Source organism: Myotis brandtii, unplaced genomic scaffold (genome assembly GCF_000412655.1).
Source record: "Myotis brandtii unplaced genomic scaffold, ASM41265v1 scaffold112, whole genome shotgun sequence".
In the NCBI taxonomy this organism is placed as follows: domain Eukaryota; kingdom Metazoa; phylum Chordata; class Mammalia; order Chiroptera; family Vespertilionidae; genus Myotis; species Myotis brandtii.
In genome coordinates this window covers 8,278,643-8,295,751 of record NW_005353838.1, presented here as the reverse complement: position 1 = coordinate 8,295,751, position 17,109 = coordinate 8,278,643, and the positions used below count along the sequence as shown (strand labels likewise).

Sequence of the window (17,109 nt, the reverse complement as noted above, 5' to 3'; positions counted from 1 at the left end):
GAGGGAAATGGTACTACTGCCTCAGAAGGATCATGTTATGTACTACTTTTCATAATCAGGGCAAAAAAATGTAGCTGCCCATACAATAGCAAGATGCCTTTCACCTGGATGAAAAGTATGGTCATTGGTGCATGCAGTCTCCCGGATGTCCGACTGCTGGTTTAGCCCCGACATCCCCCAAGGGGTCCCGGATTGCGAGAGGACGCAGGCCGGCCCCCCCCCCCCCCCCCGTGCATGAATTTTGTACACCGGACCTCTAGTTGTGTTGTAATCACTTACGGTGTCCAGTACAGTAATGCGCTGTACAGGTTTGTAACCTGGGATCAATAGGCAGTATTATACCATATGGCTTAGGTGTATAGTAGGTTATATACTGTCTAGGTTTGTATAAGTGCAAATTTGATATTTGCACAACGATGAAATTGCCTAATGATGCATTTTTCAGAACATATCCCCGTCATTAAGCAATTAATGACTATATGTTGTTTCTGTTGGGTAGAGTGGCTATAAATGTCAACTAGGTCAAGTTGGTAGTAGATAATGTTGTTCTTTATCAACACTAAATGATTTGCTGACCTGCCAGCTATTGAGAGAAGGCTGTTGAAATCTCCAACTATAATTGTGTATATGTTTATTTCTTTTCATAGTTCTATGTGTTTTTGCTTTATGTGTTTTAAAGCTCTGTTATGATGCACATATATATTTAGGATTGCTATGCCCACTTGATGAATTGACTTTTTTGTGATTATGAAATTACTCTTTTATTTTATCCCTGAGAATATTCTTTGTTCGAAAATCTACTGTGCTTGATATTAATACAGCTACTATAGATTTTTTTATTGGTGTTAATATATGTATGTGTGTAAATGTATGTTTTTCTATCATTTACTTTTAACTTATTTGGTCTTTATATATAAAATGTCTTTTTTTTGTAAGTAGCTTATGTTGGTTCTTGCTTTCTTGTTCATTCTGTCAATCATTGCCTCAGAATGAGGATGTTCAGGCCACATACATTTAATATAATAATTGGTATGTATAGGTTTGAGTTAAATGTTCTATTGTGCTATTTTTTTTCCTATTTGTCCTATCTGCTCTGCAACCTTTCTTATGTTCTGCCTTCTTTTGGATTATTAATATTTTTAAAAATTAATTTTATTTTATTGATTTCAGAGAGAAATGGTGAGGGAGAAAGAGATAGAAACATCAATGATGAGAAAGAATCATTGATCAGCTGCTTCCTGCACACCCCCTACTGGGGACCGAGCTCTCAACCCGGGCATGTGCCCTGACTGGGAATTGAACCCTGACCTCCTGGTTCATAGGTCCACATTCAACCACTGAGCCACACTAGTTGGGCTGGATTATTTTCTTTTATGATTCCATTTTATACATTTTGTTGCCTGATTAGCTATATTGCTTTTGTGTGTAATTTTAGTATTAGAATTCCATATTAGTGAAAAAAGTCTTTTAAAAATGAAGGCAAAGATGAAGACTTTTTCAGACATACAAACTGAAAAAATTCATCACTAGAACAATTTCATTACAAGAAATGTTAAAAGAAGTCCTTCAAGCAGAAGGAAAATGACACCAGATGAAAAGCTGGATCCAAAAAAAGAGGAATACCAGAAATGATTATTACCATATGGGTAAAAATATAAAACTTCTACTTTTTAAATCTTTTAAAAGATAATTGATGGTATAAAGGAAAAAATTAATTTTTTAAAAATATGTTTTTATTGATATCAGAGAGAGGAAGCTAGAGGGAGGGAGAGAGGGAGGGAGAGAGAGAAACATCGATGAGATGTTTTGGGTTTTACAGTATATATCTTTGATTTATCAAAATTTATCTACACATGATAGGGTACCAGTTCATATATAGTTTAAGACTCTAACAACAGTATACTTATATTTTTCCTTTCCTAGCCTTTGTGCTGTTGTTGTCATACATTTCGTTTATGTTATAAATCCTACAACAAATTATTTTTTTCCTGCCCTGCCGGTATGGCTCAGTGGTTGAGCATTGACCAGGAGGTCACTGTTCCTTTCTTGGTAGGGGGGCTTGCAGGAGGCAGCTGGTTAATGTTCCTCTCTCATCGATGTTTCTATCTCCTTTCTCTTGCTTCCTCTCTCTGAGATCAATAAAAACACATTTTTAACAAATTAATTTTTTCCTTTATACCATCAATTATCTTTTAAAATATTTAAAAAGTAGTTGTTTTGTATTTTTACCCACATGGTAACCATTTCTGGTACTCCTCTTTTCTTTGGATCCAGTTTTTCATCTGGTGTCATTTTCCTTCTGCTTGAAGGACTTCTTTTAACATTTCTTGTAATGAAATTGTTCTAGTGATGAATTTTTTCAGTTTGTATGTCTGAAAAAGTCTTCATCTTTGCCTTCATTTTTAAAAAACTTTTTTCACTAATATGGAATTTTAATTTGATAGGTTTCCCTCAGAATTTCTAACATACTGTTTCGTTGTCTTCTGGCTTGCTTATTTTTCTGATAAGAAATGTGCTGTCATTCCTATCTCTGTTTCTCTGTACATAATGTATCTTTTTCTGACTGCTTTTAAGGTGTTCTCTTTATCACTAGTTTTAAACAATTTGAATATGTTGTGTCCTGTTGCAAAATTATGCTTCTTGTGCTTAAGGTTTGTTGATATTTTTGTATCTATGGGTTTATAGTTTTCATCAAAGTTGGAAAATTTGGGTGCATTATTTATTCAAATATTACTTTCTTTTCCTTTTTTCTCTTCTTTTGGACTCCAATTATATGTATGTTAGAGTAGACTGCTTGAGGTTCTATAGCTCACTGATGATTTTTTCATTTAAAAATATTTTTAGTCTGTGTTTTGTATGGTTTCAATTGCTATATCTTTATAATTACTAATTTTTTTTTTCTGTAATGTGCAAACTGTTATTCATCCCATGTCTGGATTTTTCATCCTAGACATTGTAGTTTTCATCTGCAGAAGTTCAGTTTGGGTCTTTTAAATTTTTTCCGTGCCTCTACTTAACATTGAATGGCTCCTCTAGATTCTGAAGCATATGGAATGTAGTCATAACTGTTTAAACATATTTGTCTATGCATCCTATTATCTCTGTCATTTCAAGGTCATTTTTGATTGATTTTTCTCATGATGGGTTGCATTTTTCTGCTTGTTTGGTTGTGGGATATTTCTGTATTCCTATACAAAACTCCTCTGAATACTTGATCAGTGACCTGTGAGTTATGAAGTTTTCTACTCTGACTGGTGGAAACATGCAACATTTTTGGCCCCGTGTGAGCTACTGTTACCTTTAAATACTTTGGAGCAGTTTTCTCTGTCCTCAGGTAGTTTCCTCATATGCATGTGCCAATCAGTATTCTGTTGAATAGTCTGTAGATCTTTGCTCTGTGCATTCTCTTCTACTCTTTCCTGTGAACTCAAGCTGCTTTGGCTTCCCCAGAGTTCCAGCTTTATCTCCTCATCTCAGGGAGACTTCACCTGGGATTACCCTCCCTGAGTTGTTGCCTGGAAATTCTTTCTAGACAACAAGCTGGGGCAATTGTAGGGCTCATCTTATTTGCTTTTTGCCTGTCAGAAATCTTTATCCTACATTGCCTGATAGCCAGTGTCTTTAAAACTGTTGCATCATATATTTTGCACAGTATTTTAGTTGGGAAGGTAAATGTGACCCCCTGTAACTATTATGGTCCAAAGTGGAATTTCGTAATTTATTATTACGTACACTTTTAAGAGTCTGGCCATTTAAAAAATTAGTTTGTACAGAACCTAACATCATTTCATGTCTTAATAGATTATGTGTGTTGAATGCTTTACAGAGATTTATAATATTCAATGTTATTTTGTTTTGTTAAAATTTAAATTCTGAAAAGCATAGTAGTTCTTGGTAAACTAAATTAAAATTTATATGTATTTTATACATATAATTTTTATGTGTTTATTTATATACTAGGTCTTCATCCTCCGGGTCCACCTTTAGCTAGACCCATTCTCCCTCGAGAACGAAGTGCTTTGGATAGAGTTGTTGAATATTTAGTTGGTGATGGTCCACAAAACAGGTAATGTTTACTAGGGTGGCAAAAAAATGAAAATGAAGAAAACATTTATTGGTCATGGTGTGTATGTTGTGTGTGCATGTACTAGATTTCTGTAGTTTTGTGGCTCCTATTTCTTTATTTTAAAACATAATGGAATATTTCATAGCCCTGCAAAGGAATATGCATTCAGTTGTTGTTTTTTTCAGTAGGAGTTTGGATAAAGTATGGAGGTAAAATACTGAAATATATATATATACATTGCAGCCCTACTATATTATAATCCTACTCTACAGTTATTTTTAGAGAAATTGATTCTTTTCACTAAAACTTAAAATACAAATAGTGAGAACTTGATAGGTTATAAGAAATGGAATTTTATAGATGTCAGTACTAGACTTGGCGATAGTGATAATTTTAATAACAATGAGGACAATTTATATGTATTTGGCACTTACAGTTTTCAGAATGTTCTTTCAATTGTTACTTTATTTGATCCTTACAATAATTTTAGGAAGAGAGTTATGATATAGCAATTGTCATAGTATAGACTTAAGAATTATTTTTAGGGTAGTAGAGTAGATATTTGATAAGGTTATTGATTAATGTTATCAATTTAATAAAGGGACTAGATAAAGTTAACATAATAAATTGTATGTTATTCAAAACAGAATGTCATTTAATAGGGCCAAATATTTTGTTAAGTACATACACAGAGAATAGAATGAGTCTATAAATAGAAAGTGAGGAAGATGTTTAAGTGTAACTAGGATAAATACAGGAATTATGGTGTACAGAAATTAACCTTTGGATTGAACTAAATAAAATTAATTTCTTTACTATAAGACTTCTCATTGTGAATCTCTAAGAAGTTCCATCTTTTCCAATCTTATGTGACTACACATTTTGAGTCTATCATCCCCAGCAAGGTACTTTAGGAAACACTGAAGTGTTCTGTTACCAAATGTTTCTGCTAACTTAAAAAAGACGTATTTATTTGACTGGCTGCTTAGTTTTTTTAAAATTTGATGCATAAATTATATTTTAAAATGGTTGAAATTTTGACTGTTATGTTTAAAGAGTATTGTTTATTGTTTACTAAGAACATCTAGTTTGTTATGACATATTTAGCTATGTTAAAATATAAGTTAGCTATGTTGGCTAAAGTAGCCTCTCCCATGGGCTTTGTTTGCATTTGTAACTAGTCTATTTTTCCTTTTGGTATAGGTATGCCCTTATATGTCAGCAGTGTTTTTCTCATAATGGCATGGCTTTGAAAGAAGAATTTGAATACATTGGTAAGAATTAGTAGGCAGATTTAAATATTTTACGCTCAAATTTTTCATTCTATGCCCGTTCCCATATAATGTCATTTTATTTTTGGTACTGTCTCTGTATATATTTTTCAGGATATTGTCCTTATTTTAGAACACAGCAAAGCAGGAAAGACAAATCAGATTTTTCTCACAACAATGTACAATCTCTAGGCCAGCTGTTCTCAAACTTCACTGTGTACCAGAATCATCTGAATAGCTTTTAAAAAGTATGATGCCCAGGGCCCACCTACAGAAAGTCTGCTTTAATTGATATGGGGTGGGGTTCTGGGCATCAGCATGGTTTTAAAGTTCCTCAGATGATTCTCATGAGCAGCCACTATTAAAAAACTTTATACTAAGTTAATTATGTTTCTCATATATGATATACTACACTTTCTTGGGTAAATGAGCAAGGTTCTGGATTTAAAAATACCTAATGACTCTGGTGACTAGAAATGTAATTTCTATAATACACTTAGGTCATTATTAATATTGTTTTGCTATTATTAGTTAACCTGCTATATAACTTATCTTTTCTGTTTAAAATTAATATTCTAATAATAATTAGAAAGTATACTTTAAAATTAGCTTTGGTTAGAACACCTACAGTAATATTACTAAAACCATATGTAATTTCACTAGGGATAAAATAACTTTTTTTTTTTTTGGATAAAATAACTTTTGAAGAGTTCTTTGACTATTTGCAAAAGTAATCTTGTGAGTTATCTGACTAGTCCTTGAGTTTTCTTTGGTTTGTGGTTTTGTTTATTTTTTTAAAAATTCTCTGCAGCTTTTCGGTGTGCCTACTGTTTTTTCTTGAATCCTGCAAGAAAAACCAGACCTCAGGCTCCAAGATTGCCCGAGTTTAGTTTTGAGAAGAGGCAGGCTGTGGATGGCTCAAGTTCAATTGGCCCCTTGCCCTCAGGAAGTGTGATTTCATCAGAGAACCAGATAAGTGAAGGTATGAATATGTTAATTAAAAAGTTTTGTCTCTTAATAATGTTTACTATTTAACAATAACAGCATAATGCTTTTAAATAAGAATGGATTTATCAGATTTTGCAGCATGCATATATCACTTATCACTCTGATACTGTAGCCTCCTGTATAATTAGTATGATGTGTTTTAGTTTTAAAATATACAGATTATAACTTGTTAAGCAGCATCCAGCAATAGCTAGGCAAACATTGTTTATGGAGTGACCTCTTCTAATAACTGTTGGAAGATTTGACTAATGTTTTATGGAATAATTTTTTTCCAATTTATTTAAATGAAGCAGATTATGATAATTATGGAGCAACTATAAGATACAATTTTTTAAAATTTGCAATTAACATTGATGAAATAAGTTTGTGCTTACCACTTGAATTAGTAGAAGTTACTGCAAGCAGGAAACCTTGGAATTGGAAAGTCATCCTTGCATCCTTTAGATGACTGTGTTGATACGACTGGTAGTCCTTTGAAACAATTTATCTTGATCAATGAGACTAACATTGCTGACACATTCCTTGATGTAAACAACCTTATTTTAGAGAAACAGAGTTCATCGGAATTCATTGGATTTTAGGCCTTATCTTGCAATTCTATTTTAGGAATTCTTGAGGAAGTTTCATGAAAAAAAATGGAAAAGATGAGTTGGAAGAGCTGACTATTAATTGCCAACTATTTCTTGCTGTTAATAATGAGGTGAGGAGCTGTTTGTTAAGCAGCTCTGAATTCTGAAGATTGCTAAAATTATGATACAGGCCATGATATTTTGGTGCTATGGCTGATAGAGAAAAAAAATCCATATTGGAAGTTTAGCTCACATCGTTTACTTAGCAATCAGTATTCATCCTTTTAATTTCTAGGAATTATCATTTACATGTATTTGATTTCCTTCTTTATAAAAGCATTGAGTAGGGGAAAATTGCTTTAAAAATAATATGAGAGGGAATTTTCAGATACCAGAAGTTTATTATGAAAATTTGTGTATCTTTTTTAAAATTTTGAATAATAAAATACATGTGTTGACTCAGGCTTGGCTTTGGGCTTAATGACAAATACCAAAAGGAATTTGAATAGATAGGCATGACAAGAGGTCTGTTACTTCCAAAAGTGAATCAATGCATTCATCTTCTCCAAGTCTGCAACATCAACTCCAAACATAATATCAGATTTTTTCTTTTGCTTAAGTTATGCTCTGAGCTTCATATTATTACATGAAAATCATCTGCCTCACCAGTGTGCACCCTCTTGGAACTGAAAAATGAAAGACTTTCTTACTGAAGATGCCTAGAGGAAACATTGAAGTCCTTTCCATGAGTAACCTTGCTTATGAAAGCTAAAGTGAATATTTGAAAGCCAGTAGTTGGGACAAAAAGAAAAAGAAAAATCAGCCAACAAAATAAAATCTTGATAATGAGCCCAATGCTTTATATTTTCTGCTAAGGTCAATATAGATAGTTAGCAAACAACACCGAGCTATACCTTTCCTTCTCATCTAATCTAGGAGGAGCAATACCCCAGATGTCTCATTTTCTGTCTGAAATCTCTGGAGTGAAGTCTAACTGGCTCATATTCAACCCTAATAAGGTAATATTAATAGGTGAAGACAAAACTTGAGGCAGGGACAGCGGTTCTCAACGTGTGGGTTGCTACCCCTTTGGCAGTCGAACGACCCTTGCACAGGGGTCGCCTAAAACCATCCTGCATATCAGATATTTACATTACGATTCATAACAGTAGCAACATGACAGTTATGAAGTAGCAACGAAAATAATTTTATGGTTGGATCACAACATGAGGAACTGTATTTAAAGGGCCAGAAGGTTGAGAACCACTGGTAGTAACTTCATAGTGCTAGAAACTGAAGCAACACTTGAATTTGGTTTAAGATAGTCTTTAGAGTAGTAACTTTTATACTTCTCTTTGGATTCATTAAAATGGCTATGAGCACCCTTCTTTGGCTTTCTAGAAGATTGAACTTTTCTCCAAGACTCCTATCTCAACACTATGATATACAGTTATCAATTTCAAGCTGGATTCCTTTAGTAAATGATGAAGTATTTTTGATGAACAGAGAAGCTGCATTTGTTTTGAACACCGGAGGCATATCTTTATGATTAAATTGAACTATTAAGATTATATTATCTCAATCATCTATTCTCTATGCTGACAGCCAATGTAATTGAGGGCTTAGATTTCTGATTTCTACAATTTTTCTGCTGTAATTTTTATATTTTTTAAGTATTGCAATAGCTCCTTGATAGCAGCAAAAGCTATAGAAATTCGGTTATTGAATTTACAGATGGAATGAGAAGGTAACTTTCTTCCATTTGAATTTTCTTTCAATGAATATTCTAAAACCATTTATATGAATAATCTAGAATTAATAAAGATACCGTCTTAAAAATCTATGATGTGAGACTTTGAAATTAAGTTGTGTCTACTGGAAGATTTTGCATTTAGGATGAGGCACAAGGCTTTTGAAATTTTTGGGCCACTCTTTAGAACAACACATGAAATCTTGGAAAGTTTTATCAAAGAAGGAGATCTAGAAGAAACTTCTCCCATTAATTGCTCATTTGAATTCCTAGATATTCTTTTTTAGAATTGTCTATAGAAAATGCTTCGGTAATAGAATATTAAAGAAACACAAGAAATTAGGACTATGGATTGTCCTTGTATCTAAGAGCATACTAGGTATGGTATTCCAAAGTAATGAATTGCTTTTAGGTTCCTCAGTTTCTTTTATGGTTAAATGGATGGTACAGTAATACTTGAATCTGCTAAGCCACATTAAAGTGATTTATCAGTTTTGCTTTTAAAAAATATGCAATCCAAAATACCTGACATACAGCATTTTTTTTGTTACATATGGTAAGAGAGGATGAAGTTTTTACATTGTTAATATACTAGTGCAGTGGTTTTAGGCTAGCATGTTTGAAAATATTAATATTATTGTTTTCATTGCTCAGTTGTATTTGTCTAGATTTTATGTAATTATATTAGGAAAAAATAGCTTTTATTCAACTGGAAATAACTTGCTAATAAAACTCATGGCATCTAATCAATACTATAAAAAATAACAAGTAAAATTTATATAAGGTAGAAACTTATTTTGATATCCTGATTTCTGCTCTTCCCTTCCTTTCTTTTAAGCAATATACTGTTACTGTTAGATTCTGTTGATCTAGAGAAAATTCTGTTGTAGTATTGTTTGTTATGATGCTCTAAGACCGTGGTCGGCAAACTACGGCTCGCGAGCCATATGCAGCTTTTTGGCCCCTTGAGTGTGGCTCTTCCTAAGCCTTAGAAGTATCCCAATTAAGTTAATAACAATGTACCTACCTATATAGTTTAAGTTTAAAAAATTTGGCTCTCAAAAGAAATTTCAATCGTTGTACTGTTGATACTTGGCTCTGTTGACTAATGAGTTTGCCGACCACTGCTCTAAGATATTGAACTATTTGATAATGTAAATTTTGTTGAATTCTGTATATTTACTAGATCTACTAGTATAAAGCTTATACTTATATATTTAATTATGTACAGTTTACTCAAGATGTAAATTTAACCGTAGTATCAGTTTGCATGCTTCTTTTATTCATAGAGATATTTTTGGCCTGCAGATTCTCTTTTCTAAAATACCTTCACCAAAAAAAATAGTTTTATACCATTGCTTAATAATGACATTCTTACTCATCTAATGGATTTGTTCACCAATGGTATATTAGCAGTATTTTGTGTATTGAACACTAGAGGCCTGGTGCACGAATGCGTGCACGGGTGGGGTCCCTTAGGGTGGCCTGCAGAGATCGGGCCCCAGCTCATGTCCCCAGCCTCGCAGCCCCACCTGGCACCCTGCTGTGGCCTGGCACCACCCCCTCACCTGCTCCATTATCCCTCCTGTGGGGCGATCAATTGGGGCCGGGCCCTCCCCCGCTGCCGCCACTGGTCACTGTCTACAGGGCGATCAGGCCCCTGCTTGCACCCACCTTGGCCTGGCGCTGCCTGCTCACCTGTTCCACTATCCCGCCACGGTCCCAGTCCCACTCTGCTGTGGTCCCGTTCTCGTCGGGGCCCATCAGGGCCGGCAGTGCCTCCACTGCCTCCACTGCCACCCGCTGCCAGCGCTGCGTTGCCAATGCCCGCCATGTTCCGCGCCGCCCCCTGGTGGTCAGTGCACATCATAGTGAGCGGTTGAACTCCCTGTCTCCTGGTTGACCTCCCGGTCAAACCACCACCTGAGGGGGCAATTTGCATATTAAGCTTTTATTATATAGGATGAGCTGTTATCTCCTAGGTGGTTATTATTTAATTGAAGTTTATTCATTGAGCCCGTGGGTTGAGTTTGGGGTGAAATTCATGTCTTTGTTTCTTAAAATAAGTTGGCCAGTTTCTTTAAGAGAGAAAAATCTTGTAAAAACTTCTTTGTTTAAAACCTGCAAGTTCAAAGACAAATTGTCTATTTTAATTTAATAAATTTCATATGAGCAAGTTTATAGTCTGTAGTGAGTACTGCTGTGTTAGCAAGGCAGATTTGTTGTTATTGTGAAAAGGAATAAAATATAAAGAATCTAAATGAATTCACCAAAATACGAGGGTTTAAAATTATATATATATATATATCTATATCTATCTATCACAGATACACAAACAATCACAATTTAGTTAGATAAGTGCATATAGATATATAGATTTCAGAGAGGAAAGGAAAGGGAGAGAGAGAGAGAGAAACATCAATGATGAGAGAGAACCATTGATCACCATACTGGGGATTGAGCCTGCAACCCAGACGTGTGCCTTGACAGAGAATCGAATGGTAAACTCCTGTTCATAGGTTGATGCTCAGCACAAGGGGTTTTTAAAGGCATAATCTAAATAGAATTATGTATTTTTCTGTGAAAATTTCATATATTTTTCTAAAGTAAATATATGAAATTGTTTTGCTAGACTATTCTTTAATTTTCTTAGAAAATTATTCTCTCAAGAGCTAGACTAAGAGTCTAAAGGTAAGTTGATGTTCTTATATGTTTTTGCATGTGTGTGCTTTATAGGTGAGGCAGTAGTGTTAGTTTTACAATTATACTGTTTTATGATTTTGAGTTGTCTAGTTAAGGCTTTTCCTAAACAACTGGAAGCCAATTTTTTACATTCAGTAGAAAAAGTTTCTCTCTTAAGATTATTGGGGTGGGCATGGGGCAGGGGGTAGGAGTGGGGAAAGGAACACATTTCATGGGTCATTTTTGTCTCATCACATTGCAATATATTGTTTTCTTGGCATTACAAATGCCATTTTTTCTTTTTTTAAATCCTCACCCAAGGACATGCTTAGAGATGGGGGCCGGGGGCGGGGGGTGTCATTTGCCTTCCCTCAGCTCCGTGACTGGGGATCAAATCAGCAATTCAGGTATGTGCCCTGACTGGGAATTGAACCGGCAGCGTTTTGGTACATGGGCCGATGCTCAACCAACTGAGCCACTCTGACGGGGCAACAGTTGATTTTTGAAATTTCTTATAGATGGGATTAGATCATTTAGGTAATTTTGTTTCATTTTTAGTCTAAACTGGTGTGACCCCAAAGGCTGGTTTTTCTTTTAGTATTTTATGCCCAAATGTTGACATCTCATTAAATTACAACTTCACAGAAAAAATTTATTGTTTTATTAGACTAGGCAAATGATACTATCTCATAGAAATAAAGTCAGTACCTTTAGAATATACTTAATGATATTATAAAGCTCTATGGTTTAGTTAATAAACTGGTAAGTATTTCTCTGTTCTTGCTCACCTAGTTCACTTAAATCTTTTTTGGATGACTTCTCATAAAGTAGCATTGGTATCCAAACATTGACTATCTAAGTCATTTAGACTAGCCAATACTTGCATAATAGGCATCATGGCACATGCCAGTTTTTTTGTAGTGTTAGTGCTATTAAAATTACTTTTCTGCAAATTAACCTGGGAGAAGTTGTCATTAGTAGGCTTTTAGAATATTTTTAAGCACTATCATTTTACCAATTTTTAATCTTTCATATATTCTGTGAAATACAACACAGTATATAATATCCTTTGTATATAATATCCTTTTCTAGTTATAATAGCACATGGTATTTCTTAGAATTCACCTTTATAGACATTTAAAATTTTAAGTATGGTAGTTCTGTTGTTTAACTACATTTTTAAAATCCAAGAATTTTTAAATTAAATGGATTTGAGTAGTGATGTGTTTCTGAAAATAGTTGTATCACAGAGCTTTAACAGAATAAACCATAGACTTTGATACCTCTCTTGTGTAGTACTGAGGCAGTCTGTCTGACAGAATATGACAAACTGTGGGCCTATGTTCACTTCAACATGTTTATTGGTGAATTGAGTCGTGGATTCTGAACTTTTTTCATTTTGTTTGGCTTTATTGGTTTGATTCAGAAGGCTTGCTATATTTTAACAAATTGTAAAGTTCTTGGCAAGTAAGTATTGTGGAAAACCATAACTTAAAATTGTATTGATAAATTTTGTGAGGGTAGAATTACAAATGGTTGGTGACTCCTAAAGTTTTCCACTGAAGGCCTTACTTGCCCAGGTAGCAGAATGATCTGTACATGTCCATAGAATTTTATGTGCCCTGTTTGCTTTTGCTTTTTGTACACTGAAACATTCAAATAACAAACTCAGTCAGTCTACGGCTTTTTACCTTGGATTTTTGTAAGATTTGAAGTGGTGCAGCAATGCCATTTTAAGTTCCTTTTGAAATAAAAATAGCATTTTTGTGACATTTGGTATAATATGATTTGAGAACCATTCCTTACTACTGTTTGTGGTTATATGAAGTTTTTATATAGTAAGACCTCATTAACTCGGATGTTCCTAACTGTATAATTTTGGTCCTTCATCCTATATATAAAAATTGGAAAAAAGTTTACAATTCTGTAAACTAGACTTTAAAATATATGTGTAGAAATAATTGTTTTAAAATATCACACACACACACATACACACACACACTTTGTACTATATAAGGAACTAAACTAGTACTTTTTACTGATGTAGACTGGTCTTTACTCCATAAATGTTGAATCAATAACATTTGTTGTATGTCATAAGGGATCTTCTATGAGGGTAGGAAAATCTGCTTATTTGTTTAGCTGATGTGGTTTAACCTTATCTTCCTAGCAAAAATATTAGTTGCTATTTATTATAAAAACTGCTCTGGTCATTCCCTCTCCCATTCCATTCTTTAAACATAAAGAATTATAGAGACTTTATATAATAAAATTGTTGTTATTAAATTATTATTAAGAGATTTGAATTTAATGAAACTTACTAGAGCGTTTAAAGGGAACAAATTTTCAGGTAGGGAACAAGACCTTTAATTAGTTTCCGTTTTAGAGACAGGAACAAAAGACCCTTCTCTTTCCCTACCATTGTAGGTATGTAGCATATTCTGACCCAGAGGTTTAAATCCTGAGGATTTGTCTTGTATAGAGGGATGAGGGGAGACTTGTCATGCCTTTGGAAAAGGTGGATCCTGACTTCTAAGGCCTTGGATAATAGAGATGTAAATCAGTGTGGGAAATAGCACCACCTACATACACGCGAAGGTACATATTTACACACTGCCCACAGGATTGCCTGGGCACAAGGGAGACAGTTCCTTCAAGAAACATAATCTGAGATTTAATACATTTGTTTTGTTTGCTGGGCTGTTGTCTTACAGCACATAATTCTATTGGGGCTTTGTTTGGGCATTCAACTTTCAAATGCATCTTTAGGAAAATTCTTAAATATTATGAAAGTTCCTAAATTTTATGAAAATATGGGGCTTTAGATACAAGTTTAGATTTGTTTCCCCCAAATTGGTTTTTTTCCTGTTTTTGTACCAATTCATATACCTGATTTAGCAATTTTAACATTTTTGTATTCCTGAAGTCTTAACTCTTTGTCTTTTCAGAATCTTTAGAAGAACAAGATGTTTTGGATAACACTACAGAGCAGACAGAGGACAAAATAACAAATACAGAGCAGACAAATGAAGTGATTGAAAAAGCATCTGGTACAGAGGAACCAGAAGAGAAGCAAGAAGAGACTGAGAATGAGGAAACCTCAGTGAATGAAGCCAAATCAATAGTTCCCAAAGCTGATTCTATTCCTGATTCTATTTCTGATGCTGTTCCTGATTCTATTCCTAATCCTGAATTAAGTGGAGAATCATTGATGACAATGTAGTAAATGCTTCCACATGCCTTCAACTGGATAGTTGTAGTTTTGTTCATGTCAGTTACTGCTTTTTAGGTGGTGCTTTTTTCTCTCTAAGGATATGCTTGATATCATTTGAATTCAGATTGCCTAGCTATTTCAATATGTCAAAATTGTATCTACCAGGTATTAAAACTACAAGCAAGTGATATCAGTAAAGTAAGATCTTTTTGAATTTACAAAGACCCATACTGGCTTTTAAAATTTTTTTTTTCTTTTGCATTCTAAAAGTAAACAAACATGATAGCATTCTTGTTTTCTATATGTGTGACCTGTAAATAATATCCATTTTGACATAGGAAGAACTTTGGTTAGGAATAAGTTCTAATAGTGTTTGTTTAAAGGAATGGAACTCAAGATTTTTAATAGTTCATCATTAAAAATGGATAGAAGTTTTACTCTCAAGATATTTGCCGGGGGGGAGGGGGATGTCTATTTAGGCATTTACATTAAGTAGTATGAAAGTTTTAATTATATAGGCATTGGTACGAATTCTCAGTAAGAATGCAATTGAACAGTCAAGTGCAGTGTTTCTTTTTGATGTCTCTTATTTTGCAGCTGGGCCAAAGGCACATAATATTATAATTAGCTTATGTTTACATAGTAACATATAGGAAATATTTCTGCACTTGACTGTAACTTGAATTCTGAGCATTATTTATACTTGTAAAATAATGATATTATAAGTGAATTTTGTGCTCTTGTGTGTATTTTGTTAAGGAAAATAAAGATTATCTGGCAGTAGTTTCTTTTTGTTAAATATCTAGACTTCTTCAGACAGAATCTTGGTGGATGACTTAGCTACCTGAAAATATCTTAGTAGGAAGAACTCACAATACAACAACTCTGTAGATACTGCTGAGGGCAAATTATGATGCTTTTATTGAGACTTGTTACCTTCTGAATTCAGGGAACTAGTGACATTAAGAGGTTCTAATCAGAGATTAGGTTTTTCTGATTCAGGAAAACCATAGGCCATTTGTAATTTTTAATTTTGAGAGATACCTAAGTTTTATGAGAATAGGTAGTTCATTGGATTTAATATGTGTTTTAAAGATTAACTGAGAAAAATTTGACCCAGAATGGTAATTCTGGTACCTTAAATACAGTGTGGTTATCTTTTCTGTCTTTTACCTCTCTTCTCCATTATTAAAAAAATTTAAATCAAGTTATGACAAAAGGAGAAATGTATAGGAATGGTGTGTATAGCAAATATTTCTAAGTTGTACATAGTTTATTAAAAATTTAATAAAATGACATTTGTTATTTAAAATTCATGTTTATGATTTAATAACTTATATCGTTTAGGTATTTTTAAGAAACTCAATCTGTTAATAGTCTGAAGCATCATGGTTTAGTGACCCAATTTTTCGATATTACAGAACTGGGCTTAAATTTTGCCTCTGCAGTCTTAGTATGAGGATGATTAAACATAATTTATGTAATGTTCCTACCTCAGTGCCTGATAATAGATATCAAGTAAATAGCATTTTATGTTATTGATATTCTTATGAAATAGGAAAGGGCCATAAATTCTTCCTCTTGCAGATAAGGAAATGAAAAAACTATGAACATATAATTCAGCTGCTCAGAATCAAGCCAATGTTTTCTGCATCAACTTTTATCTATGATATACATGTATATAAATATATAAAGGAGATAGGAATCTAAGATAGAATATAAACTCTATGGAAATTTTTTTGGATGAATTTAATCAGGTTTTAGTAACACCTTGCTGATTCTTGTTATATTCAAATTCTGATGTACATTGCTTGAAAATACTCCAGAGAAATATAATTTAGTCATAGAATCAAGCAGATATCAGAAATATCTTTGAAAGAAATATGGACAGTTAAAAGGGGATTAGTAATATTAATGTTAGAGGTAACATGCTATAATCATAATGTCTTTTAAAATAGAAAAGTTTATTCTGATATTGTTGTAATAAACAGTTAATGGTTGAAAGAGTGGTGACATGTCCTATTTCTGATTATTAAGGCTAGTATAAATGAGAAAAAGCAAACAACTAAGTGCTATTAGCTACAGTGACCTTAACTTCCCTATTTACATGCTAACAGTCATCATCTAAACTTTTCTCACTATGCCCTCAGCATAATCTACAAACATGTCTGGCTTCTCTCTCTCCATCCCTCCACCACTGTTATGCTGTGGCCTTAATGGCTTCTTTCAATTCTCTGACCATGCTGAGCCCTTTCCTGCTTTAGGTCTCAGTTTAGATATTCCCTCCTTAGAGAGATGCCCTCCCAAACTCACTAAAGTGGTCTGCTTTTTACTCTCTCTTATATATGTCACTTTACTATTTCAAATAAAATAAGTATTTTGTTTACTAGTTTACTCTCTATCTTCACAACATAGAGTCTGTGTGTGCAAGGCTCTTGTTGACGTATTTACTACTGCATCTCCAGGCCTGGTGCCTGACACAGATTTATTATGTGCATGAAGAATTTGTTGCTAGATGCAGTGAAAACTGTCCTTATTTTGCTGCTTCA

The 17,109-nt window shown here is 33.7% G+C and overlaps 1 protein-coding gene across 7 annotated transcripts in view; it reads left to right on the top strand.

The window, feature by feature from the left end:
- Positions 1-16,564, top strand: part of KIAA1715 (KIAA1715 ortholog) — a 66,569-nt gene extending 50,005 nt beyond the window's left edge. For 2 of the 7 annotated variants that reach the window (XM_014546115.1, XM_014546099.1), the window contains 5 exons: positions 3,961-4,066; positions 5,270-5,340; positions 6,149-6,319; positions 7,851-7,933; positions 11,633-11,845. In XM_014546115.1, coding sequence (XP_014401601.1) covers positions 3,961-4,066; positions 5,270-5,340; positions 6,149-6,319; positions 7,851-7,933; positions 11,633-11,830 — 629 coding nt within the window. In that variant the 3' untranslated portion in view covers positions 11,831-11,845. Of the gene's footprint in view, positions 1-3,960; positions 4,067-5,269; positions 5,341-6,148; positions 6,320-7,850; positions 7,934-11,632; positions 11,993-14,294 lie in introns of those variants that run through there. The other 5 variants (XM_005857607.2, XM_014546109.1, XM_014546122.1 and 2 more) reach the window with 4 other exon arrangements.
- Positions 16,565-17,109: the final 545 nt, after the last annotated feature.